At 45.2% G+C, this 25,000-nt stretch overlaps 1 protein-coding gene across 1 annotated transcript in view; it reads left to right on the forward strand.

Moving 5' to 3' along the window:
• tmx3b (thioredoxin related transmembrane protein 3b) overlaps positions 1 to 21,374 on the forward strand; it is a 24,398-nt gene extending 3,024 nt beyond the window's left edge. The window contains exons 3-16 of the mRNA XM_084102509.1: positions 539 to 578; positions 681 to 804; positions 3,547 to 3,592; positions 6,259 to 6,339; positions 10,999 to 11,098; positions 11,507 to 11,584; positions 11,701 to 11,767; positions 12,552 to 12,650; positions 12,964 to 13,021; positions 13,109 to 13,162; positions 15,231 to 15,287; positions 15,460 to 15,589; positions 16,530 to 16,598; positions 19,873 to 21,374. Coding sequence (XP_083958635.1) covers positions 539 to 578; positions 681 to 804; positions 3,547 to 3,592; positions 6,259 to 6,339; positions 10,999 to 11,098; positions 11,507 to 11,584; positions 11,701 to 11,767; positions 12,552 to 12,650; positions 12,964 to 13,021; positions 13,109 to 13,162; positions 15,231 to 15,287; positions 15,460 to 15,589; positions 16,530 to 16,598; positions 19,873 to 20,139 — 1,270 coding nt within the window. The 3' untranslated portion in view covers positions 20,140 to 21,374. The remainder of the gene's footprint in view (positions 1 to 538; positions 579 to 680; positions 805 to 3,546; positions 3,593 to 6,258; positions 6,340 to 10,998; positions 11,099 to 11,506; positions 11,585 to 11,700; positions 11,768 to 12,551; positions 12,651 to 12,963; positions 13,022 to 13,108; positions 13,163 to 15,230; positions 15,288 to 15,459; positions 15,590 to 16,529; positions 16,599 to 19,872) is intronic.
• Positions 21,375 to 25,000: the final 3,626 nt, after the last annotated feature.

The raw sequence follows: 25,000 nt of genomic DNA on the forward strand, positions 1-25,000 counted from the left end.
GCGTGTGTGTGTCTTCAGTGTGTGTGTATTCCTCCAGTGTGTGTGTGTTCCTCCAGTGTGTGTGTGTTCCTCCAGTGTGTGTGTGTGTTCCTCCAGTGTGTGTGTGTTCCTCCAGTGTGTGTGTATTCCTCCAGTGTGTGTGTGTTCCTCCAGTGTGTGTGTGTGTTCCTTCAGTGTGTGTGTGTTCCTCCAGTGTGTCTTCAGTGTGTGTGTTCCTTCAGTGTGTGTGTGTGTGTGTGTGTGTGTGTGTGTGTGCGTGTGTGTCTTCAGTGTGTGTGTTCCTCCAGTGTGTGTGTGTTCCTCCAGTGTGTTCCTTCAGTGTGTGTGTTCCTTCAGTGTGTGTGTGTGTGTGTGTGTGTGTGTCTTCAGTGTGTGTGTTCCTCCAGTGTGTGTGTGTTCCTCCAGTGTGTTCCTTCAGTGTGTGTGTGTGTGTGTGTGTTCCTTCAGTGTTTTAGAGCAGAACACGAAGCGCTACAGTCGGACTGCTGTTAGTGTGTTCAGTAAATGCAGATGTTGTGTGTTTGTGTGTTTCCCGCAGGTTTAAGGAGAACCGAATGGATGACGTCTGGCTGGTGGATGTGAGTGACCCTTCCTGCAGATGATGTTACTGTAATGTGTGTGTGTGTGTGTGTGTGTGTTGGGCTGTAGTTTTATGCGCTGTGTGTGTGTGTGTGCTGTAGTTCTACGCCCCGTGGTGTGGATACTGTAAGAAGCTGGAGCCGGTCTGGCAGGAGGTCGGAGCAGAACTCTCACGCTCCGGGTCGCCGGTGCGAGTCGGGAAGATGGACGCCACTGCATACTCAGGTACACACACACACACACACATACACACACACACACACACACACACACACAGTCCTGCTGTCACAGAAAGCTCAAGGTCAGGAATACCTGGAGATCAGCTTTGTTTTAGTTAAGAAGTGATTGACATTAAACAGGAAGAGGTTTAGAGTTGGGAGAGATGCAGTATATCAGCAGAACTGAACAACAGTAACTGTCAACTCAAGAGGACAACACAACAGTAAGTCCTCGTTCAGTTTCTGAAAACAATTTAACCGTTCATAAGAAACAAGAACCGAAGAACAAGAAGCTTTAGGACATATGAACACAGCAGAAGAAAGATCCTGATGAGCGTCAGGAACAGCGAGTGTGTGACTGCGCATCAGATCTGAAGAAACACTCGTTACTGGAGAAGCAGCTCAGCATATAAAGCTGCGACACACGTGGACACTGAAGGGTCTGAACACTGTTGAGTCCTCTTCACCAGCCGTTTACATTCACTCAGGAGAACACACAAGAGGAGGACACACAAGAGGAGGACACACACAAGAGGAGGACACACAAGAGGAGGACACACACAAGAGGAGGACACATAAGAGAACACACAAGAGGAGGACACACACGAGGAGGACACACAAGAGAAGAACACACAAGAGGAGGACACACAAGAGGAGGACACACAAGAGGAGGACACACACGAGAGGAGAACACACAAGAGGAGAACACACAAGAGGAGGACACACACAAGAGGAGGACACACACAAGAGGAGGACACACACGAGAGGAGAACACACAAGAGGAGAACACACAAGAGGAGGACACACAAGAGGAGGACACACAAGAGGAGGACACACACAAGAGGAACACACACAAGAGGAGAACACACAAGAGGAGAACACACACGAGAGGAGGACACACACAAGAGGAACACACACAAGAGGAGAACACACAAGAGGAGGACACACACGAGAGGAGGACACACACGAGAGGAGAACACACAAGAGGAGGACACACACAAGAGGAGGACACACACGAGAGGAGAACACACAAGAGGAGGACACACACGAGAGGAGGACACACACGAGAGGAGAACACACAAGAGGAGAACACACAAGAGGAGGACACACAAGAGGAGGACACACAAGAGGAGGACACACACGAGAGGAGGACACACACGAGAGGAGAACACACAAGAGGAGGACACACAAGAGGAGGACACACACAAGAGGAGGACACACACAAGAGGAGAACACACAAGAGGAGAACACACACAAGAGGAGGACACACAAGAGAACGCACAAGAGGAGGACACACACAAGAGGAGGACACACACAAGAGGAGGACACACACAAGAGGAGGACACACACAAGAGGAGGACACACACAAGAGAACGCACAAGAGGAGGACACACAAGAGGAGGACACACAAGAGAACGCACAAGAGGAGGACACACACAAGAGGAGGACACACAAGAGGAGGACACACACAAGAGAACACACAAGAGGAGGACACACACAAGAGGAGGACACACACGAGAGGAGAACACACAAGAGGAGAACACACAAGAGGAGGACACACAAGAGGAGGACACACACGAGAGGAGAACACACACAAGAGGAGGACACACAAGAGAACGCACAAGAGGAGGACACACACAAGAGGAGGACACACACAAGAGGAGGACACACAAGAGGAGAACACACAAGAGGAGAACACACAAGAGGAGAACACACAAGAGGAGGACACACGAGAGGAGGACACACGAGAGGAGGACACACACAAGAGGAGGACACACACAAGAGGAGGACACACACAAGAGGAGGACACACAAGAGGAGAACACACAAGAGGAGAACACACAAGAGGAGAACACACAAGAGGAGGACACACACAAGAGGAGGACACACACAAGAGGAGGACACACACAAGAGGAGGACACACAAGAGGAGGACACACAAGAGGAGGACACACAAGAGGAGAACACACAAGAGGAGAACACACAAGAGGAGGACACACAAGAGGAGGACACACACGAGAGGAGGACACACACAAGAGGAGGACACACAAGAGAACGCACAAGAGGAGGACACACACGAGAGGAGGACACACACGAGAGGAGGACACACACGAGAGGAGGACACACACAAGAGGAGGACACACACAAGAGGAGGACACACACAAGAGAACGCACAAGAGGAGGACACACAAGAGAACGCACAAGAGGAGGACACACACAAGAGGAGGACACACAAGAGGAGGACACACACAAGAGGAGGACACAAGAGGAGGACACACACAAGAGGAGGACACACACAAGAGGAGGACACACACAAGAGGAGAACACACACAAGAGGAGAACACACAAGAGGAGGACACACAAGAGAACGACACACACAAGAGAACGACACACACAAGAGGAGGACACACAAGAGAACACACAAGAGGAGGACACACACAAGAGGAGGACACACACAAGAGGAGGACACACACAAGAGGAGGACACACACGAGGAGGACACACACAAGAGGAGAACACACACAAGAGGAGAACACACACAAGAGGAGAACACACACAAGAGGAGAACACACACAAGAGGAGAACACACACGAGGAGGACACACACAAGAGGAGAACACACACAAGAGGAGAACACACACAAGAGGAGAACACACATTATATGAAAATCCCAATGAAATGTTGACAGGTGCTGTACATGTTCATAACAGTTATTGCCGTGTCATGTGACTGTTGTTGATGTGTTGATGCAGGAATGGCCTCAGAGTTCGGCGTGCGAGGATATCCCACCATTAAACTGTGAGTCTGTCACCAACATTATTAACATATTAAAATCTCTTTGTTCAAAGAGTTTGGCAGCTAATGGATCCTAAAGGGATCATGACATCTTTTGACATATAAGAGGCTTTTGTACCATTAAAACATCCTGCAAGTTTCATACCTTAAAACATCCTTATTATAAACAGAACATTTATTTATTCAAGCTCCAAAAACAGCTTGTTTTGATATTGCGATATCTGTGATGTCGCACAGGTAAATATATTTGCATATGCCCGCCTCCAGAGTGAGACATCGACCAATAGTTATACATCACACCATAGGCCCCGCCCACTGGTGTTCAGTCAAGTACAGCTGATTATAATGACTGACGCTGATGCACTGATACAGTGTGTCTACAAAACAAAAAAAATCTGATAATTAGTAAACCTAATTGATTAGTCAATTGATGGACATCTAGGTGACTATAGGAACCCATCTCTACACATCATGTCTACACCTTAATATGCTGCCGTTAATCGTTTAAATGTAAATCAGTGTTTGACAGATGATGAAGTCATATTAGCATCCATTACATCAGTTGTACTAATATTGTTTATTGTGAAAGCTTGAAGCTGGTGACTTTCACTGCCATTAGATGGTCAAGCTGGGATCTGTGTTTCTCTGCATGGAGTCGGGAGTGCAGCTCATTCCCGTGGGATTCTGGGATCAGGGGAGGCAGGTGTTGATGAAACTCCCCCTGAGGCTAATGCTTCGCCTAATGAAGGACAGACCTCTCCCCAGAGTACATGTTTATCATTATATTTATTCATTTCATTTGTTATATTATTGCGTTTATTGGCACCCTGGGGTTTCTCTTCTATATCTGTCAATCATCCTCCATCTAGCAGCTAAATATTCAGGATTCACATAAAGCACAGATCTGTCGGAGTCTGGTCTTGAGTGTGTGAGACGCTGACGGTGAGTGGAGAGCAGGACTGGGGTGTTGTCAGTGACTTCATGCTCTCGGGAGATTACGGGAATAGTCTTGTGTACTTCTGTAACCATAGAAAACATTCCTTTATGGGTGTCGAGTGCACAACAGTTGCTGGAGCGATATCTTAGGATGCATTGCATCATTTGCATGACAGTGGAGGGTTAATACATCTAACACACACACAGACACACACACACACACACACACACACAGTGGTGTCACGTGGCTCTCTTGGACTCATTGAAGACACCAGTAGTGCTGCTGATTTCTGGATGATATGTAGAGGTGTAATTGCACATGTTGTGAGTCGAAGAGAAGAGCATTGCAGCCTAGAAGTGACGAGGTCCTGGACGAGGAGTTGTTGAATGTTCAGTTATGGGAAAGGCCTGATCTTCCTGATCTTCCTGATGCTGTGCAGTGCAAACCTGCGTAACCCGTGTCCCGCTGTGAAGGGCTTGCAGAACTTAGACCCATCAGACACACATGATCAAGCTCTTCAGCGCTACTAGAAAGATGAGCATACTTATGCAAACAGATCAGCTCTTTTTTTCCTTAAACGGTTTTGTTTGTTTGTTGCATGAATTTTGTTGGTTTCAATATTACATTAAAGGTGTAGAAAGATCTGACAATCTCAGATACCCCTTTTCCACCAAGGCAGAGCTGGTGCTGGTTCGGAGCCAGAGCCTAGTTTCAAATCGGTTCTTTGTTTTTCCACCGCCAAAGCACCAGCTCCGAACCAGTAAAACTGGTTCTTAAGTAGCACCAAATCATTGCAGGGTCTAGAACGGAGCCAAGAAAGAACCGCTTGCGTCAGAGGCTGGGGGCGGGGTTACCGTGGCCAACAAGACTGAAGAGAAACTTGTGACCGCCATTTTCAAATAGCAGCTAATCGAGCTAACAGCAGCTAAACACGATGGACGCGATCTAAAATATAAATCTAAGTCTAAAGTCGGCATCTTATTGTTAAAAATAAATGTTATGTACATGCCGTTACTCTCGCTTGTAATCTCCGTCTTTACAAATAATGGCGAGCCGCGCGAACACATTGGATCCGCCGTGTTTGGATGCCGATGTAGGTCCGCAAAGCCATGAACATCAATAGCAAAGCAACGTGCGCCATTGTTGATGATGTGTTTGTGTTTGGCGCCGCCGCGCTAACGTTGCCGAGAAAGATGAGACGTAGCTGTGACGTAAGACCTGGCTCTGCGTTGGCTCTTTAGCCTGTGGAAAAGCAAACCGGTTCTTCAGTCGAACCAACTCCGAACCGGCACTAGCTCTAGCTCCGAACCAGCACCTGGTTCTTGTTGGTGGAAAAGGGGTAAGAGAGCTGCAGTTTTAACAGGGGTGTGTAGACTTTTACACACACTGTAGGTGAGAATCACAGGATCTGAATGCATCGGTGGTTCGTCTGTCGACAATGCACAGCTAATCATGGATTATCCATTACATTTGCTTACATTACTGATCTCTCTCTCTCTCTCTCTCTCTCTCTCTCTCTCTCTCTCTCTCTCTCTCTCCGTCTCTCTCTGTCTCTCTCTCTCTGTCTCTCTCTGTGTCTCTCTCTGTCTCTCTCTCTCTCTCTCTCCGTCTCTCTCTGTCTCTCTCTCTCCGTCTCTCTCTGTCTCTCTCTCTCTCTCTGTGTCTCTCTGTGTCTCTCTCTCTCTCTCTCTCTCTCTCTCTCTCTCTCTCTCTCTCTCTCTCTCTCTCTCAGGCTGAAGGGCGAGCTGGCATACAATTACAAAGGACCAAGAACCAAAGACGACATAATCGAGTTCGCCAACAGAGTGGCTGGGTGAGAAATTAATACAGATACTGTTGAACCTTTAGCTACATTTTTTTATTTAAATTTTTTTCTTACCTTCTGAAAGTTTTAAAATCTATCGGACATAATTCAAGTTATGGTGATAAACATACATTGCATTATTTCCTGCAGAATGTTGTTTTTTCAGCAAGACTGAGTTCATATTAAACAATGATTTGTGTGAATACTACTATCTTTTTTTACAAGTGCTTCATGTGGGTAGAGAGCAGGAATAAACACTGCATACAGTGGGGAGAACAAGTATTTGATACACTGTCGGTTTTGCAGGTTTTCCCACTTACAAAGCATGTAGAAGTCTGTAATTTTTATCATAGGTACTCTTCAACTGTGAGTGACGGAATATAAAACAAAAATCCAGAAAATCACATTGTATGATTTTTAAATAATTAATTTGCATTTTATTGCATGACATAAGTATTTGATCACCTACCAACCAGTAAGAATTCCGGCTCTCACAGACCTGTTAGTTTCTCTTTAAGAAGCCCTCCTGTTCTCCACTCATTACCTGTATTAACTGCACCTGTTTGAACTCGTTACCTGTATAAAAGACACTGTCCACACACTCAATCAAACAGACTCCAACCTCTCCACAATGGCCAAGACCAGAGAGCTGTGTAAGGACATCAGGGATATAAATGTAGACCTGCACAAGGCTGGGATGGGCTACAGGACAATAAGCAAGCAGCTTGGTGAGAAGGCAACAACTGTTGGCGCAATTATTAGAAAATGAAAGAAGTTCAAGATGACGGTCAATCTCCCTCGGTCTGGGGCACCATGCAAGATCTCACCTCGTGGGGCATCAATGATCATGAGGAAGGTGAGGGATCAGCCCAGAACTACACGGCAGGACCTGGTCAGTGACCTGAAGAGAGCTGGGACCACAGTCTCAAAGAAAACCATTAGTAACACACTACGCCGTCATGGATTAAAATCCTGCAGCGCACGCAAGGTCCCCCTGCTCAAGCCAGCGCATGTCCAGGCCCGTCTGAAGTTTGCCATTGACCATCTGGATGATCCAGAGGAGGAATGGGAGAAGGTCATGTGGTCTGATGAGACAAAAATAGAGCTTTTTGGTCTAAACTCCACTCGCCGTGTTTGGAGGAAGAAGAAGGATGAGTACAACCTTGAAGATGGGTCGTGGCTGGGTCTTCCAGCATGACAACGACCCGAAACACACAGCCAGGGCAACTAAGGAGTGGCTCCGTAAGAAGCATCTCAAGGTCCTGGAGTGGCCTAGCCAGTCTCCAGACCTGAACCCAATAGAAAATCTTTGGAGGAGCTGAAAGTCCGTATTGCCCAGCGACAGCCCCGACACCTGAAGGATCTGGAGAAGGTCTGTATGGAGGAGTGGACCAGAATCCCTGCAGTGTGTGCAAACCTGGTCAAGAACTACAGGAAACATGTGATCTCTGTAATTGCAAACAAAGGTTTCTGTACCAGATATTAAGCTCTGCTTTTCTGATGTATCAAATACTTATGTCATGCAATAAAATGCAAATTAATTACTTAAAAATCATACAATGTGATTTTCTGGATTTTTGTTTTAGATTCCGTCACTCACAGCTGAAGAGTACCTATGATAAAAATTACAGACTTCTACATGCTTTGTAAGTGGGAAAACCTGCAAAATCGGCAGTGTATCAAATACTTGTTCTCCCCACTATATATAAGTCCGTTATCTTAATGTCGTCGCCAGTTCTGATAGATCGTCCTGTTCCTGCAAGGCCTTCTTTACACAGAGCCTGAATGTGTGTGGGACCGACGGTTAAGTAGAGATGCCCTGAAAGGGGGTTTGAGCGATTAAAAATCAATATCTAACCTGATAAAAAATGTCATCTGCAAAAACATGATTGCACAAATAGCACATCAGCGAAACAGACTCGTTTGGCTATTGACTATGAACATCATTATGCAGTAAACGTGTGCGACCTGCAGATCAACAGGCGGCTTGTTTTCTTTCCAATATGGTAGGAAGAATTAAGTAGTATAAATTGAATGTGTAGTGTGTAAATGAGGACATGAACTGTGACAGGATGATTGACAGGCCGGGTTACGGTGACAGAATGCGTGTAACTAAATGCCAAAGTGGTCTGTGGCATTTTTATGACGTTGTCCCAAAACTTGCTTGCTTCTGTTACACTCAAAGGTTTGTACTTTTTATTCATATAAAGAGTACATAGTTCTAGGGCGCATTATAAGTCGGTGAACTGAAGCAGGTGAAGGTGCAGGACCTGAGGGTTAAACCTGAAAGATCCTCAGCTAATGTGGTGACTGAGACAAATCAGACACTTGTTATATTTAACAAATAATCTTTAAAACTCACCCATCCACAAAGCAAGGTGCCTTGACACCCCCCAATGACAGCACCAGGCGTCTGGTCCATGGTTTTACATGTGAAAGAGTCGACTCTCACTCCAGTCCTATCTTGAAACGCACAGAACGCTCATAAAGGACTCGTCCACATTCATAGGAAACGTTCTGTGAAGGAACATGCATATCTCCAGGACCTTGTGTGTATGATTACTACTGTCTTGTATAGTGTCGTTTGTATTGTATACCGTTTTATGCATCCTAAAAATAATAATAATAATAATAATTAATTTTATTTGTGGGCGCCTTTCAGGACACTCAAGGACACCTTACAATAATAAAATACATAATCAAACAGAGGAAAAAACAACAACACAATAAACCGTAAATACATAAAATCAATAGCCTACCCACTCACATTACCAAAATCAATCAGGATAGGCTAATCTAAAAAAATGAGTTTTAAGACGTGATTTAAAAGTTGAGAGACTAAGACTATTGCGTATATCTTGTGGTAAAGTATTCCAAATCGCCGGAGCTATACAACTAAAAGCTCGACTTCCCATCGTAGTCAAACGCACAGATGGTACTACAAGAGTCACAGAAGCAGAAGACCTGAGGGATCGAGTAGGTAAATACACATGCAGAAGTTCACTCAGATATGAAGGTGCTAGATCATGAAGAGCCTTATAAGTAAAAAGCAAAATCTTGAATTGAATACGGTATTTGATCGGAAGCCAGTGAAGATGCTCCAATACCGGAGTTATATGCTCAGTCAAAGGTGTTCGTGTAATGATCCGAGCTGCTGAGTTATGAACCATCTGAAGTTTGTGAATGAGTTTCTGTGAGACACCACTGAGCAGAGAGTTGCAATAGTCAATTCGAGAAGTAACTAATGCATGCACCAGAACAGCAGTACTATTAACAGAAAGGGAGGGCCGGAGACGATTAATATTTCGCAGATGATAATATGCTGACCTTGTAATATTATTAACATGTGCCTCATAGGACAGAGTACTGTCAAGGACGACACCCAGACTCTTGACCTGAGAAGAAGGAAAGATAACAGAATTGTCTATAGCAAGTGAGAAACTTTCACAATTACGCAGTTTTGCTTTAGTGCCTACTAATACAATTTCAGTCTTTGCGCTATTAACCTTGAGAAAATTGCATGTAAACCATGATTTGATTTCAGAAAGACAAAGCAACAGAGAGGAAGATGGAAATATCGAACTAGGCTTTGAAGATATATAGAGCTGGGTGTCGTCTGCGTAGCAATGAAAGTTTATATTAAAACCAACAATTAATGTATCTTCACCTATACCATGTTTGGTATTTACGAATTTGTATTTTGTATGTTGATACCAATGCAACATTTCAGTATTACGAGAATCTTTAATAGTTTCTGCATCAATACCTAATCCAGTTACATATGCAAATTACCTTAATTCCCTCCGAAAGCTCAAATTTCCATTGGCTCACTGACTCCCGGGAGAGGGCGTCTGTGGATCTGAGTCTGAAACGAGGACTGGTGGGACGCTGTCCTGCACATCTATCCTCTCAGTCTGTGGAGAGCATTTCAGAATGACAGGAAACTCATTTATGACACTTCATTCAGAAGAAAGAGCTGCTCGTTCCACACGTCATACGTCATTACGCTATTTCTACGTCATTACTCATTACGCAGGACTCTCCAGTTATGGTTTTCAATCCGTTCAAGTGTTTATATGTCCTCTCAATCGGATAACCAAAGGAATAAACCACTCCTTACAATCTGAATGAAATTTTAATCAGATCTGGCCAATTCATTCCGATTGCAGTGGTTACATGTGACTTTCTTTTCCGATTGTGCTAGTCCGATTAGACTCTTCCATGGCTTTATTCCCTGTTTCTGTTTTCGTTTCCTTTCACTTAAACTCCATTTTACCCATGTAAGCGTGTCTGTGTGTATGTGTTTGTTTAGATTAGTTATGTATTTGTTATTTAGCTAAATAAAACTTTGTGTACATTCATGCTTGTTGATTCTGGTCACTGCTTGTGAATCAACATCAGTTTAACGATTATGATCACAGCTACCATGCTAAGAAAGAGTTATTTTTCTGTAATATCCTTTCTGAGAGTTAAGAGATGATTAATACAGAGTGTTCGCTAGACGAACAGATTAATTGATTGTAATATTAGTTCAGCTACATCAACTTAATTCAATTAACTGATCCAAATGTTTATAATTATAACAAGTTATGATTAATTATTCATATTTCCCTTTTGAGCTAATTTGCTAAAGTCATGTTCTCATTTGTGTGTGTGTGTGTGTTTCAGACCGGCGGTGCGATCGCTCCCGAGTCGACAGATGTTCGAGCACGTCTTGAAGAGGCACAGTGTTCTGTTTGTGTATGTCGGAGGGGAATCTCCTCTTAAAGTGAGCTGATCTTCATATCTGCACTGAACCAGAGCCAAGACACCACAATAAAACAGCACGATTTCTATTTTTATAAATACTGATCAACATTCGTTCTAATGTTCATTCATGTTTTTTTTGGTGCTGTAACTAGTAGTAAAGAGGAAGAGATTGAGCTTGAACTGAGGTGGCTATAATTCAGCTGGTCAAAAAATATATAAAGCATTTTTTGGCAACATAAACTAGGAATCTGAATACTTTTTTAATTCATTGTAATTAATAGTGATGTTCCTTGTCAAATATAAGTGTTCTCTCTCTCTCTCTCTCTCTCTCTCTCTCTCTCTCTCTCTCTCTCTCTCTCTCTCTCTCTCTCTCACACTCACACACGTTCTTCTATCAATCATGTTAGTGTTGCTGTTGTGATTTCAGGAGAAATACATCGAGGTGGCGGCTGAGCTCATTGTCTACACATATTTCTTCTCTGCATCTGAAGACGCCTTAACAGAGGTGAAGCGAATCATTCTCAGATTCTGCTGCTCGTACTTTCATAATTCATATATCCATGTCTGTTTGTTTAAACACTCGTCACATGAACACTCTATAAATGTCTTCTTTTACTGCAGTCTGTGACTCTGCCTGAATTGCCTTCAGTGGTCGTCTTCAAAGATGGAAGCTATTTCACGTATGATGGTAAGTGAAGAAAAATGTAAACCATCGTCTAGTTTTTGTTTATGCAAGTCGTTAATGTGTGACGACTGATCAATCGCTGTAGCGGCTCATGAACCGTTCATCTCTTCCCCTCTATTTACTACTAGTTAGTTTCCCAGTAACCCTTTCTGGGCTCTACTGGCCCACCACAGTTACACAATGAAGCTCAATATTTTTACACTTAACATCATAATTATATAAAAGATCTCTAACATTGTGTTTTGTGCCATTGTTTTTAAAACGTATCTGTTAAACTGAAATCGAAAGTGCGATAAAGCTTAAGGCCCGTTCACACCAAGAACGATAACTATAAAGAGAGCGATAAAGATATAGTTCTAAAAATCGTTCTCAGTATTAAAGAATAGCAGAGCCACAGCTATAACGATAACGGCACAGAGAAACAAGATCAGTGGAATCACTTTCAGAACGATTTTATCCAGATGATGAACGATATAAAAACATTGACAGCCAATCAGAATCCGTCTGAGCTAACGAGCTCGAGCATTTAAAGAGGCAGACAAACACACGCTTAGAATAAACAGAACGATATCGTCCGCTGGTGTGGACGCTAATATATTTATTCGTATAGTTATCGCTCTTGGTGTGAATGGGCCTTTAGTGCCATTACGAAGCGAAGCGCCAGACTTTCACTCAAACTTAATGCCGGTGTTTGTTCAGCCTGTGGAAAGTCAGCATCGTTTGGCAGAGCTGTTTTCACAGATTCTTCGTTTCAGCATAAGAACAGCAGATTCATGTTGTGTTTCAGAGTATGAAGATGGCAGCTTGTCATCCTGGGTAAATCGCGAGCGTTTCCAGAGTTATCTGCCGATCGATGGCTTCACTCTGTACGAGCTGGGAGAAACCGGTGAGTAACCGCGACACACATGAGCTTTAACTCAAGTGTTGAAAAGCATTAGGGTTAGAAGAGCATATGTTGGATAGAAAGCTCGCTTTTAGAGTAACCTTATATGTAAACATACTTTGGAAATGATTGTTGTTATGAAGTGGTTTCTCCTATAGTCTTCAGCACTGATCACATCACATGCATATAACAGCTTAGAGTGCGTTTCTTTATCTCCTTGATGAATGTAAATTAGTGAAAGTTGGTCAACAAGAGCCGTTTTTGTTTTGGTCAAGAAAATGTCTATTGTTTCCTTTCTTTCTGTTCTGTGCGACAGGTAAGTTGGTGGCGATTGCCGTTACTGACGAGAAGGATCCGACAGAGAAAAGCATCAGGTACAGACGGGCTCGGAGTGAAGCGATGTCTGACCTTTTCTTTAGTGCTTGAAGAATTGACTATAGAATTGGTTCCCTGTATTTCAGGTTAAAAGGTCTGATCCAGAGAGTGGCTGCGGAGCACAGGGATCAGTTCAACAGGTGAGAGACTCAGAAACTCTCTGTTTGACCAAAACCAGCCCAGGGCCTCGGTTCAGATCCTCGGTTCAGATTCAGGGCCTCGGTCCAGATCCTCGGTTCAGATCCTCGGTCCAGGGCCTCGGTTCAGGGTCCCGGTTCAGATCCTCGGTTCAGATCCTCGGTCCAGATCCTCGGTTCAGATCCTCGGTTCAGATCCTCGGTCCAGGGCCTCGGTCCAGATCCTCGGTTCAGGGCCCCGGTTTAGATCCTCGGTCCAGATCCTCGGCCCAGGGCCTCGGTTCAGATCCTCGGTCCAGGGCCTCGGTTCAGATCCTCGGTTCAGATCCTCAGTTCAGGGCCTCGGTTCAGATCCTCGGTCCAGATCCTCAGTTCAGATCCTTGGTTCAGGGCCTCGGTTCAGATCCTCGGTTCAGGGCCTCGGTTCAGATCCTCGGTTCAGATCCTCGGTTCAGAGCCTCGGTTCAGGGCCTCGGTTCAGGGCCTCGGTTCAGATCCTCGGTTCAGGGCCTCGGTTCAGATCCTCGGTTCAGGGCCTCCGTTCAGATCCTCGGTTCAGGGCCTCGGTTCAGATCCTCGGTTCAGGGCCTCGGTTCAGATCCTCAGTTCAGATCCTCGGTTCAGGGCCTCGGTTCAGATTCAGGGCCTCGGTCCAGATCCTCGGTTCAGATCCTCGGTTCAGGGCCCCGGTTTAGATCCTCGGTTCAGATCCTCAGTTCAGGGCCTCGGTCCAGATCCTCAGTTCAGATCCTCGGTTCAGATCCTCGGTTCAGATTCAGGGCCTCGGTCCAGATCCTCGGTTCAGATCCTCGGTTCAGGGCCCCGGTTTAGATCCTCGGTTCAGATCCTCAGTTCAGGGCCTCGGTCCAGATCCTCAGTTCAGATCCTCGGTTCAGGGCCTCGGTTCAGGGCCTCGGTTCAGATCCTCGGTTCAGATTCTCGGTTCAGGGCCTCGGTTCAGATCCTCGGTTCAGATCCTCGGTTCAGGGCCTCGGTTCAGATCCTCGGTTCAGGGCCTCGGTTCAGATCCTCGGTTCAGGGCCTCCGTTCAGATCCTCGGTTCAGATCCTCAGTTCAGGGCCTCGGTTCAGATCCTCGGTTCAGGGCCTCTGTTCAGGGCCTCAGTTCAGATCCTCAGTTCAGGGCCTCAGTTCAGATCCTCGGTTCAGGGCCTCGGTTCAGATCCTCGGTTCAGGGCCTCGGTTCAGATCCTCGGTTCAGATCCTCAGTTCAGGGCCTCGGTTCAGATCCTCGGTTCAGGGCCTCGGTTCAGATCCTCGGTTCAGGGCCTCCGTTCAGATCCTCAGTTCAGATCCTCGGTTCAGATCCTCGGTTCAGATCCTCGGTTCAGATCCTCGGTTCAGATCCTCGGTTCAGGGCCTCGGTTCAGATCCTCGGTTCAGGGCCTCCGTTCAGATCCTCGGTTCAGGGCCTCGGTTCAGATCCTCGGTTCAGGGCCTCCGTTCAGATCCTCGGTTCAGGGCCTCGGTTCAGATCCTCGGTTCAGGGCCTTGGTTCAGATCCTCCGTTCAGATCCTCAGTTCAGGGCCTCGGTTCAGATCCTCGGTCCAGATCCTCAGTTCAGATCCTCGGTTCAGGGCCTCGGTTCAGATCCTCGGTTCATGGCCTCCGTTCAGATCCTCGGTTCAGGGCCTCGGTTCAGATCCTCGGTTCAGGGCCTTGGTTCAGATCCTCGGTTCAGGGCCTCGGTTCAGGGCCTCCGTTCAGATCCTCAGTTCAGGGCCTCGGTTCAGATCCTCGGTTCAGATCCTCGGTTCAGATCCTCGGTCCAGATCCTCGGTCCAGATCCTCGGTTCAGATCCTCGGTTCAGGGCCTCGGTTCAGATCCTCGGTTCAGGGCCTCCGTTCAGATCCTCGGTTCAGGGCCTCGGTTCAGATCCTCGGTTCAGGGCCTTGGTTCAGATCCTCGGTTCAGGGCCTCGATTGGGATAACGTTACTGTCAATCTGATGAGAAAACACATGATTTTCCACATGTGGAGCACAAATACTGCACATTTTCAAAGTTTCACCATATTATTTTCTCATGCTGTCTTTCTTCCTGCGTACCAGAGATTTCCAGTTTGGCCACATGGACGGTAACGACTACATCAACAGCCTGATCATGAGGTGAGTGTCTGGATCAGATGACAGCACAGATTCACTCATCTTCCTGATTTACTGAAGGTGCACAAGTGTGAGGGGAAGATGGTTATGTGACTGATAACATATTTTGCATGTGATGATAAACCGTATATACTGTAATGTCAGCACCCACGCTCTTCATCTCGTGTGTCTGCAGTGAGGTGCCAGTTCCCAGCCTCCTCATCCTCAACACTTCGAACGAGCAGTACTTCGTGCCGGAGGAGCCGGTGGAGAGTCTGGAGCAGATGCTGATGTTCTTCACCAGTGTTCTGGACGGCAGCGCTCCGGTGAATGGCTCATTCTCACTCTCTCGCTCGCAGCTAACATCAACTCAGATCAATACATGCTTTAGAAGTAGTTTTCATTATTAGTTTGTTAACCAATATAGTTTAATAATGGTAACAAACTCCAATTTTTAATTTAGTTAATTTTCTGTTGAAAGACTAGCATAAATAGTGATGAAAGCCAAAATTTTAAATGTCACAGATGTATATTTACTGAATAGTCCACTATTATGTCGACGGGGTCAAAATTACAGTTTTCACCTGAGATTTGGAGCCAAATTACAGAATGACCTTAGAAAGATGGCAGCATCATGATTTTATTTTCACACAGAGATTGGTTGATCTATTAGTGAAATCTATTTACTTTAGCAATCTTTGTATCAATATATGCCAGCGGTGAGCGTTCAAAAAGGGGAAAAGGCACTTCTTCTGTTTTTTTGCCATAAGTTTGCATGCCTGTTATTACAGCTGATTAGTGTTGTAAAAAGTATTGACTTCGCTACCAAGTTGGTACTTAAATAAAAAAAATGGGATGATGCCAGTATTTCCCTCTAGCATTTTGAGCGCTGGATGTTTAAACACCTCTGATTGGCCATTGTTCACGCGCTCAACAGCAGCGTCTATCAGCTGATCTCTAATATATCCACTGATAGATGGATCCGCTGATAGATAAATAATGATGCTGCCATAAAGTAATTTTCTCTACCTCTACAAAATAGTGGATTTCTTAGTAAATATCCATCTGTGACATTTAATATTTTGGCTTTCTTCACTATTTATGGTTGTCTTTCTACAGAAAAAATATTAACAAATACAAAATTTGAGCCGGTGACCTCTGGTTGAGTTGACACGGAATGACCCTGTTGCAAAGTGTTAATTAAATGAGATGAGTTAAATTCATCCAATTCCAAATTATTAATATCCTGCATCATATTCCCAACAGGCTTATGGAGGAGATGGAATATTCCAGAGGATCAAGCGTGTGGCGTTTGATGCCCGATCCACAATAATGGTGAGTCGAGGTTAAGAAACGAACTTAATTCATGGAGAAGTTTAATTGAACTGTTAATTAAAATATGATTTATATTCTTTATGCTGAATGACAGTTGAAGGAGTTAATGTTACTGATTGAAATCTTGTACCTGCCAAGAAAGCCATCCCCGGCCTGTCAGAATGGGACGGCCGTTCAAGATGCTAACATTGAACAAATCCTCGCGCAAGTACAACCAGGGGATTGTTTTTTTTCTCAGTGGATCCAAAAAATTGATACGTTTATATCCAAATAGTCCCCCATCACAAACCGCTTTGAGATTCGCGTTTGAAAGGGTGGCATACTGCAATACAGTCCTACCATTCAGACTAGGCCTCATGGCCTCTGCATCGCCAGTGCTTCTGCTGGGTCTGCTACACATGCGCCCCAACCCCAGGCCCCAGCTCACTCATGGCGTTCAGGTCGCCTCCACGTCCTCATCAGAGCCCTGGCCCCTTGGAAGGACCCCAATCGTTACTAGATTGGAGTAAGCATGGGGTTGGTCTGGAGGAGGAAGGTGGTCTCCACGGACGCCTCAAACACAGGTTGGGGAGCTCTGTGCAAAGGCAGACCAACTTACGGCTCCTGTTCGAGCACGGAAAAGCGACTGCATATCAACTGCCTCGAAATAATAGTGGTTTATCTGGGCCTCAAAACCTTCCTTCCAGACCTAATAGGACACCACGTCGATCAGACAACATGGCGGTAGTGTCCTACATAAACCACCATGGTGGACTGAGGTCGAGTTTGTACAGACCAGACCGACGCCTTCAATTATGGGCACAGTGGGTAGACTGAGGCAGGGAGCAGACATGCTGTCCAGGGATAATGTGTTCCCAGGGGAATAGTCCCTCCATCGCCAGACGGTTCATACAATCTGGAGCAGCTTCGGCAAGGCAGAGGGCGACCTCTTCTTCTCTGGAGACAACTCTCACTGCCCAATATTCTTCTCAAAGAACATGGATGTGCTGGCCCACGAATGGCCCAGCCTTCCCCTTTTACACCTTTCCCTCGATCACTCCCCTCCCTTAGGTCATCAGATGGATCAGGGAAGACAGGCGTGCTGTCCTTCTGGTGACCCTTCTCTGGCGGACCCAGCCGTGCTTCCCCGAGTTGATTCAGCAGATCGCAGCCCTGTGGCCAATTCCCCAGAGGAAGGACCTCCTTTCCCAGGCGAACGGGACAATCTGGCATCCCGACCCAAGATGTGGGCCTTCTACACATGGCCCCTCAACGGGAACTTACGGACCTCCCAGCGAGAGTCCTGAGTACTCTCAGGACTGTTGGGGCGGCAGTGGCTCAGTGGTTCATGTAGATTGTCTACAAACTGGAAGGTTGGTGGTTCAATCCCCGGTTCCACCTGACCAAGTGTCGAGGTGTCCATGAGCAAGACACCTAACCCCAGCTGCTCCTGACGAGCTGGATGGCGCCTTGCATGGCTGACACAGCCGTCGGTGTATGAATGAGTGAGTGAATGGGTGAATGTGAGGCTATATGTAAGGCGCTTTGGTGGCCATAGGTCTGTGAAAGTGCTATATAAATGCAGTCCATTTACCATTTACTCTCTAGACTAGAGCTCCGTCCACGAGACGTGTCTACGCTCTTAAGTGGTCCGTCTTCTCTGACTGGTGTTCAGTCCAGAACCAGGCCCCCTTTATCATGCAAAGTACCTCTGGTACTCTCCCTCTCCCTCTGGGTCGCACCCCCTCCATGCTCAGTCTATGTGGAGGCCATAGCAGCGCACCACTCTCCTGTGGCCGGCCGATCTCTGGGTAGAAGCGGCCTGGCCGTCCTGAAAGGGGCAAGAAGGCTCAACCCTCCTCGGCCTCTTACCACACCCCGTGGGACCTATCCACAGTCCTCAGGGCTCGAGCCGCTACAGTCAGCTGAGCTCCGGCCGCTTTTGCTTCAGACCACACTACTGCTAGCATAGCATTAGCATCGGTCAAGCGAGTGGGTGACCTGTAAGTGCTCTCCGTCAGCGCTTCTTGCCTTGAGTTTGGTCCTAACGACTATGAGGTCATCCTCAAGCCAAGGCATGGCTATGTGCCCAAAGTGTTTTCTACTCTGTTCAGTGCACAAGTGATTACGCTGTCTGCGCTTCCCGATTCAGAAGACTAGCGTCAACCTCACTTACTCTGCCCTGTTCGGGCCTTAAGAGTATACATTCAGCGCTCTGCTGATTTAGGCAGTCAGAGCAGCTCTTCGTATGCTTCGGTGGCCGGACCAAAGGGCTTCCGGTCACGAAGCAGAGACTATCCCGTTGGATAGTGGCCTACACTTCGGTGGGCCTTCAATGCCCCATCGGCGTCAGAGCTCACTCCACCTGAGGCGTGGTCCAGTGGCGTGTCTATTGGTTAGGGTTAGGTTATCTGTGCGGCGGCCTGGGTTAGGGTTAGGTTAGGTTATCTGTGCGGCGGCCTGGGTTAGGGTTAGGGTTAGGTTAGGTTATCTGTGCGGCGGCCTGGGTTAGGGTTAGGTTAGGTTATCTGTGCACTGCAGGCTCAAATCCTCATGTCTTGGTTTCTTGCGTAACCTCGGTTCCCTGAGATAACGGGAACGAGTATTGTGTTGACGGCCGTGCTATGGCGCACGTCTGGCGAAATGAGCTGCGCTCACTCGATGGATCCGCCACGATTGGTTTGCGCAGACACGCTGGCTCGCCATTGGTTTGTGCAGTTCCCACTGAGCAGCCAATGAGTGCGTTCAGATCGCCTCTGTAATGGCTGTGCAGTGGCACTGCGCTGTTGAATTAAAGGCTTCAGAATTCGGAGAAAAAGCAGTTTTCCCCACAGCGTCTCGCAAAGACACAATACTTGTTCCAGTTATCTCAGGGAACCGCAAGTAACCGAGACGTTTCTATCTTCAATTTAATGTAGGTTTTGTCGAGTTTGGTTCTCTCTAGAGGTGTTTCATTTTAAGAGCTTGAGTGGAGCATGATTTCTCACTATCTCTCAACTGATGTGGTGTCCATTTTAAAGGGTTTACTAAAATCTCGTATTAAGATAGAATTTACTTTCTAGAAACTGGTCAATGACATGGAAATGTTTAAATTCAAATGGGGAATAAATGTGATGTTTATTGATGGCTGTTTGGAAATGTATATTTAAGTGTAACTGTAATGGAATTATTGAATTTTTATTATTATTTTTTTCTCTCTCTTTTTTTCCCTGGAAATACTGTTAATGTGAAAAGTTAATGTTGTTTTTATTTTTTAAATAAATATCCCATTAAAAGTGTCCGTCTCTCTGCTCAGTCCGTGTTCCGCAGTTCTCCGCTGCTCGGCTGCTTCCTCTTCGGTCTTCCTCTGGGTGTCATCAGCCTGATGTGTTACGGCATCTGCACAGCCGAGTCTGACGACGGGTCCGAGGACGTGATGAAGAGAGAAGCCCTCACTGATGAAGATGAGGAGGAGGAGGAGGAGGAGGAGGAGGAGCAGAGACTCACCGAGGGAACACCAAACACAGAAGACCTCGGAGAACCGGTTCAACACAAGAATCCAAGTGAAAAAAAGGTTGATTAACGAAGGTGGAGAAACGAGAGCGAACGCCTCAGAAGAGGAAACCATGGCCTAGAGTTTCCTCACAGGTTTTCATGGGATTATTTTCACTATCCCATTTCTTTATTTTCATAATTTCCCAAATTGTTCATCAAATTGAAAGATTTGACTGCGACGGCTTCGAGACGAGCAGCGGAGCTCCACCTATGATTTACAGAACACACATGGACCGAAACAAACACTGTTTTAAAGTTAAGTGACGGTAGACCTTTCTGCTTATTAATAATCATGATTGTAATGTGCCCTTATGATCCGTGATCTACATCACTGTAAATCCTCAAACGGCTGAAACATGCGAAAACGATTGATATCTGAATGGACACACTTTGTTTTGTTGTTGTTTTTGAATGAGAAAGTGCAGTTATTGTTGTATCAAAGACTTTATCTACAGAGGATTGTCTTACATGAGATTAATTGGCATTTTCAGAAATAACGAGCACACATCAGTGCTTTTCCTGAGCTCATCGGACTGAATGTAGAAGGGTTCAAACTTGGGAATAATCTAGTGACGATGGACTTGGTAAGAGTTTGTTTCTCAGTCGATCATATGCACTGAACAGATTAGATGAGCTTTGGAGCGAATCCCTCGTGGCTTTCCTTCTGTAAGGTGCTACTCTACATTATAGCAGTGTCCGTTTGTGTTTTATAGATAGAAGGCTTTATATGTCAGCGGTTCAAGAGGAGATTACCAACATTTACTCAGAAACTTCATTGCATTCATGAAAAATGAAAGTCAAGACTTTTTTTCAGATTCCCAAAACTCAAGCAGATCCTCTGACCGTTGTGAAAGTGTGTGTGTGACACAACATACAGTGCAAGGAGACGGATGGAGCGGAGCTGCTGTTACAAGGTGTGTGTGTGTGTGTGTGTGTGTGTGTGTGTGTGTGTGTGTGTGTGTGTGTGTGTGTGAAAGAGAGAGAGAGTGAGTAAGTGTGTGTGAGTCAGGCCGCTGATCTCTCACACACACACTTTTACATGGTGTTGTTTGCAGTTTGAGCCAAAGCTGTCGATGCACAAGAACGCTCTCGTGTGTTTGGATGCTGAACATGAAGCATCAGCCTTTAGTAATGAAGTAATGTTGACGTCTCTGCTAACTTTCCCTTCACATTCCCTTCATTGCCTCTTTATGGTTCTCATATTTTGACAGATCAGTCGTCTTACTGTTTGTGATCTGTTCATTAAATGTTTCTTTGTCTCTATATCTCCTGTGTTCTTCCCTCATGATAAAGTAGACTTTTTGTATGCAATTATAATTAGCTGAATGTGAGAACTGTCTGTGTTTGATCATGGTTATGAGATATAATAATACACTACTGTTTTTGATTTAATATCAGGTCCAGATATCATGGTAACATGGTAAATAAACAGCATCTGAGTCAGGCTTTTATTCACGAATGTGAAGGCATGACAGAATCTGCACAGATTATTGTAATTTAAGCACAAATATGTTCAATCGAAACCCAGACTAATGACAATTTCCTCCAAACATACTTATGTAATCACAGTAAAACCAGCTTTCAATTAAAATGACATTTACAACATGCCCGTTTAGTCTTCCAAGTGTTAAAATTATATCCAATATTAATATTGATTTCCAATATGTAAAAACATTTTTTAAAAGATATTTCACTATTTGTGACTAATGTCAAGGTTTCCTGTGTTGTAGTGCATCGACTGGACACTGAACCTTTCTTTCTTGAGCATGTGTTGTTGGTGAGGAGAGAAAGATCTAGTGTATAATGACGGCTCAGAGCTGATCTGGGGTTACTGGAATATTGACAGTTTGAGGCCCGAACACGTTCATTAAGTCAGTGTGATCTAATGATCTAAATTATTATTCGTGGGAGTCGCCACAGATCAGTGTCTTCATGACTGATAGCGACTGCTGTTTCCTATCAAAAGAGCCATCGCAGAACTGATCTGAGCAAAATTATGTTTTTTTAATAAATAAAATAAAAACTGAATGAATCAAATTCATAAATTGAGAAGGGTGACAATTTTAATGAAGGGGATTTTAGCATGGTTGTTTTATGGAGTTTTAGACTGGTTTTAACCACAGGCTGGGTTAGAGACTGGTTTAAAGCACAGGCTGGTTTAGACTGGTTTAAAGCACAGGCTGGTTTAGACTGGTTTAAAGCACAGGCTGGTTTAGACTGGTTTAGAGACTGGGTTAAAGCACAGGCTGGTTTAGACTGGTTTAGAGACTGGGTTAAAGCACAGGCTGGTTTAAAGCACAGACTGGTTTAGACTGGTTTAAAGCACAGGCTGGTTTAAAGCACAGGCTGGTTTAGACTGGTTTAGACTTGGTTTAAAGCACAGACTGGTTCAGACTGGTTTAAAGCACAGACTGGTTCAGACTGGTTTAAAGCACAGGCTGGTTTAAAGCACAGACTGGTTTAGACTGGTTTAATGCACATACTGGTTTAAAGCACAGGCTGGTTTAGAGACTGGTTTAAAGCACAGGCTGGTTTAGACTGGTTTAAAGCACAGGCTGGTTTAGACTGGTTTAGAGACTGGTTTAAAGCACAGGCTGGTTTAGACTGGTTTAAAGCACAGACTGGTTCAGACTGGTTTAAAGCACAGGCTGGTTTAGACTGGTTTAGACTGGTTTAAAGCACAGGCTGGTTTAGACTGGTTTAGAGACTGGGTTAAAGCACAGGCTGGTTTAGACTGGTTTAGAGACTGGGTTAAAGCACAGGCTGGTTTAGACTGGTTTAAAGCACAGGCTGGTTTAAAGCACAGACTGGTTTAGACTGGTTTAAAGCACAGGCTGGTTTAAAGCACAGGCTGGTTTAGACTGGTTTAGACTTGGTTTAAAGCACAGACTGGTTCAGACTGGTTTAAAGCACAGACTGGTTCAGACTGGTTTAAAGCACAGACTGGTTCAGACTGGTTTAAAGCACAGGCTGGTTTAAAGCACAGACTGGTTTAGACTGGTTTAATGCACATACTGGTTTAAAGCACAGGCTGGTTTAGAGACTGGTTTAAAGCACAGGCTGGTTTAGACTGGTTTAAAGCACAGGCTGGTTTAGACTGGTTTAGAGACTGGTTTAAAGCACAGGCTGGTTTAGACTGGTTTAAAGCACAGACTGGTTCAGACTGGTTTAAAGCACAGGCTGGTTTAGACTGGTTTAGACTGGTTTAAAGCACAGGCTGGTTTAAAGCACAGACTGGTTTAGACTGGTTTAAAGCACAGGCTGGTTTAAAGCACAGACTGGTTTAGACTGGTTTAAAGCACAGGCTGGTTTAAAGCACAGACTGGTTTAGACTGGTTTAAAGCACAGGCTGGTTTAAAGCACAGGCTGGTTTAGACTGGTTTAAAGCACAGGCTGGTTTAGACTGGTTTAGACTTGGTTTAAAGCAGGTTTTATCTGATATCTGATCAGTTTTATACATTTGTAGACTCTTTAATCATCAGACATTAGTATAATTAAAAGGAATAATAGTGTTGAACAGTCTGAGGTGTGTTTCCCGTATAACGCCGTAACTCGCCGGTTCACTACTATAGTCCGATCATCGCTGAAGAATCATCGAGTTAGTCTCGGCTGTTCCTGTAGCCGTACTGTCGCAGAGTGCTCGTTCAGCCGTTGGTTGATGATGTCAGCAGGTGTTGGAGTAACTACTGTTAATGAATCTGTTTGAGATCTAATTAATGCCAGATGTTTTGCTATAGATTACAAACACAGCATCTGAAGAATATTTCTCATTTTTCTCAGTTATTTTGCTTTATTTCCAGATTCAATCATAGACTTGTTCTTACACTAGAGCTCGTTCACACATGCGCACTCTTCAGAAACTACGCTTCAAATCTCTTGAAAAACTAAAAGATGAAAATGGCATTTGTATGTATTCTAAATAAGACACAGATTGCACTGAATGTCAGATTGCTTATTTTGCTCAAGATCAGGATTTATTGAGTCCACATGTTATAAAAACTAGAAGCTCTTCTTCTGACCGCAGCTCGAGATCTGTCGCTCCTGTTGGAAACTTTTCCTTCATCAAAGCAGAGACCAGGAGACGCTGGGATATCGTTCAAGCAGAAGTTATTCTTTATTGAGGACTTCGCTCTGCGTTGCTGCAGTTCGTCCAACAGTCTAATCTGAGGAACGTTGCCTTGCAATTTTATATACATTTAGGGGGAGGGATTTACACTGAGGCTGAACAAAGCATGTAAATGAAGTATACAGGTTGAGGAACCCGCCCTAGACTCCAGAGTGTTACCAGTCCTAATCCAATCAGCCTAACTATTCACCGACTGGGGCTCCGGCTCCAAGAGCCATCACAGACAAAAGGTGAGAGTCTGACTCATTTAACTTCCAATAGAAGAACAGGTCTGGCAGCAAACTCAATAATCATCATTTATACCTCTAATGCTAAAATCAGTATTGGAAACCTAAATTAAACATTTAATAAATTTGTAATACAACACTCCACACACACACCTCTGCGACGCTGGAGATCTGGCGCTCCACACACACACCTCTGCGACGCTGGAGATCTGGCGCTCCACACACACACCTCTGCGATGCTGTTTGCGAAGGTTTGTTAGAGTGATGGTTTCGGGAACGCACGCCTGTTCAGCGGAGCAATCCATGGAACAATCAAGAAAAGCCCTGAAACTTGATGAACGAACACATCTGATGTGTAATGGTGACGCGATGCACAGTTCTGGGTTCAGATCCTGAGCTTTGAAAGAGTGCAATCTGAGCATTAGGACATTAGCTGTGGGAGTCTGTATAAACCGGTTCGCTTCCGGAGAGTTGATGCAGGAGACATGATGAGAACGACTCAGAAACACTGAGATGAGGATTACTGAGCCGGAGAA

The sequence above is a fragment of the Abramis brama genome (genome assembly GCF_963993115.1).
Source record: "Abramis brama genome assembly, chromosome: 24".
Taxonomy (NCBI): domain Eukaryota; kingdom Metazoa; phylum Chordata; class Actinopteri; order Cypriniformes; family Leuciscidae; genus Abramis; species Abramis brama.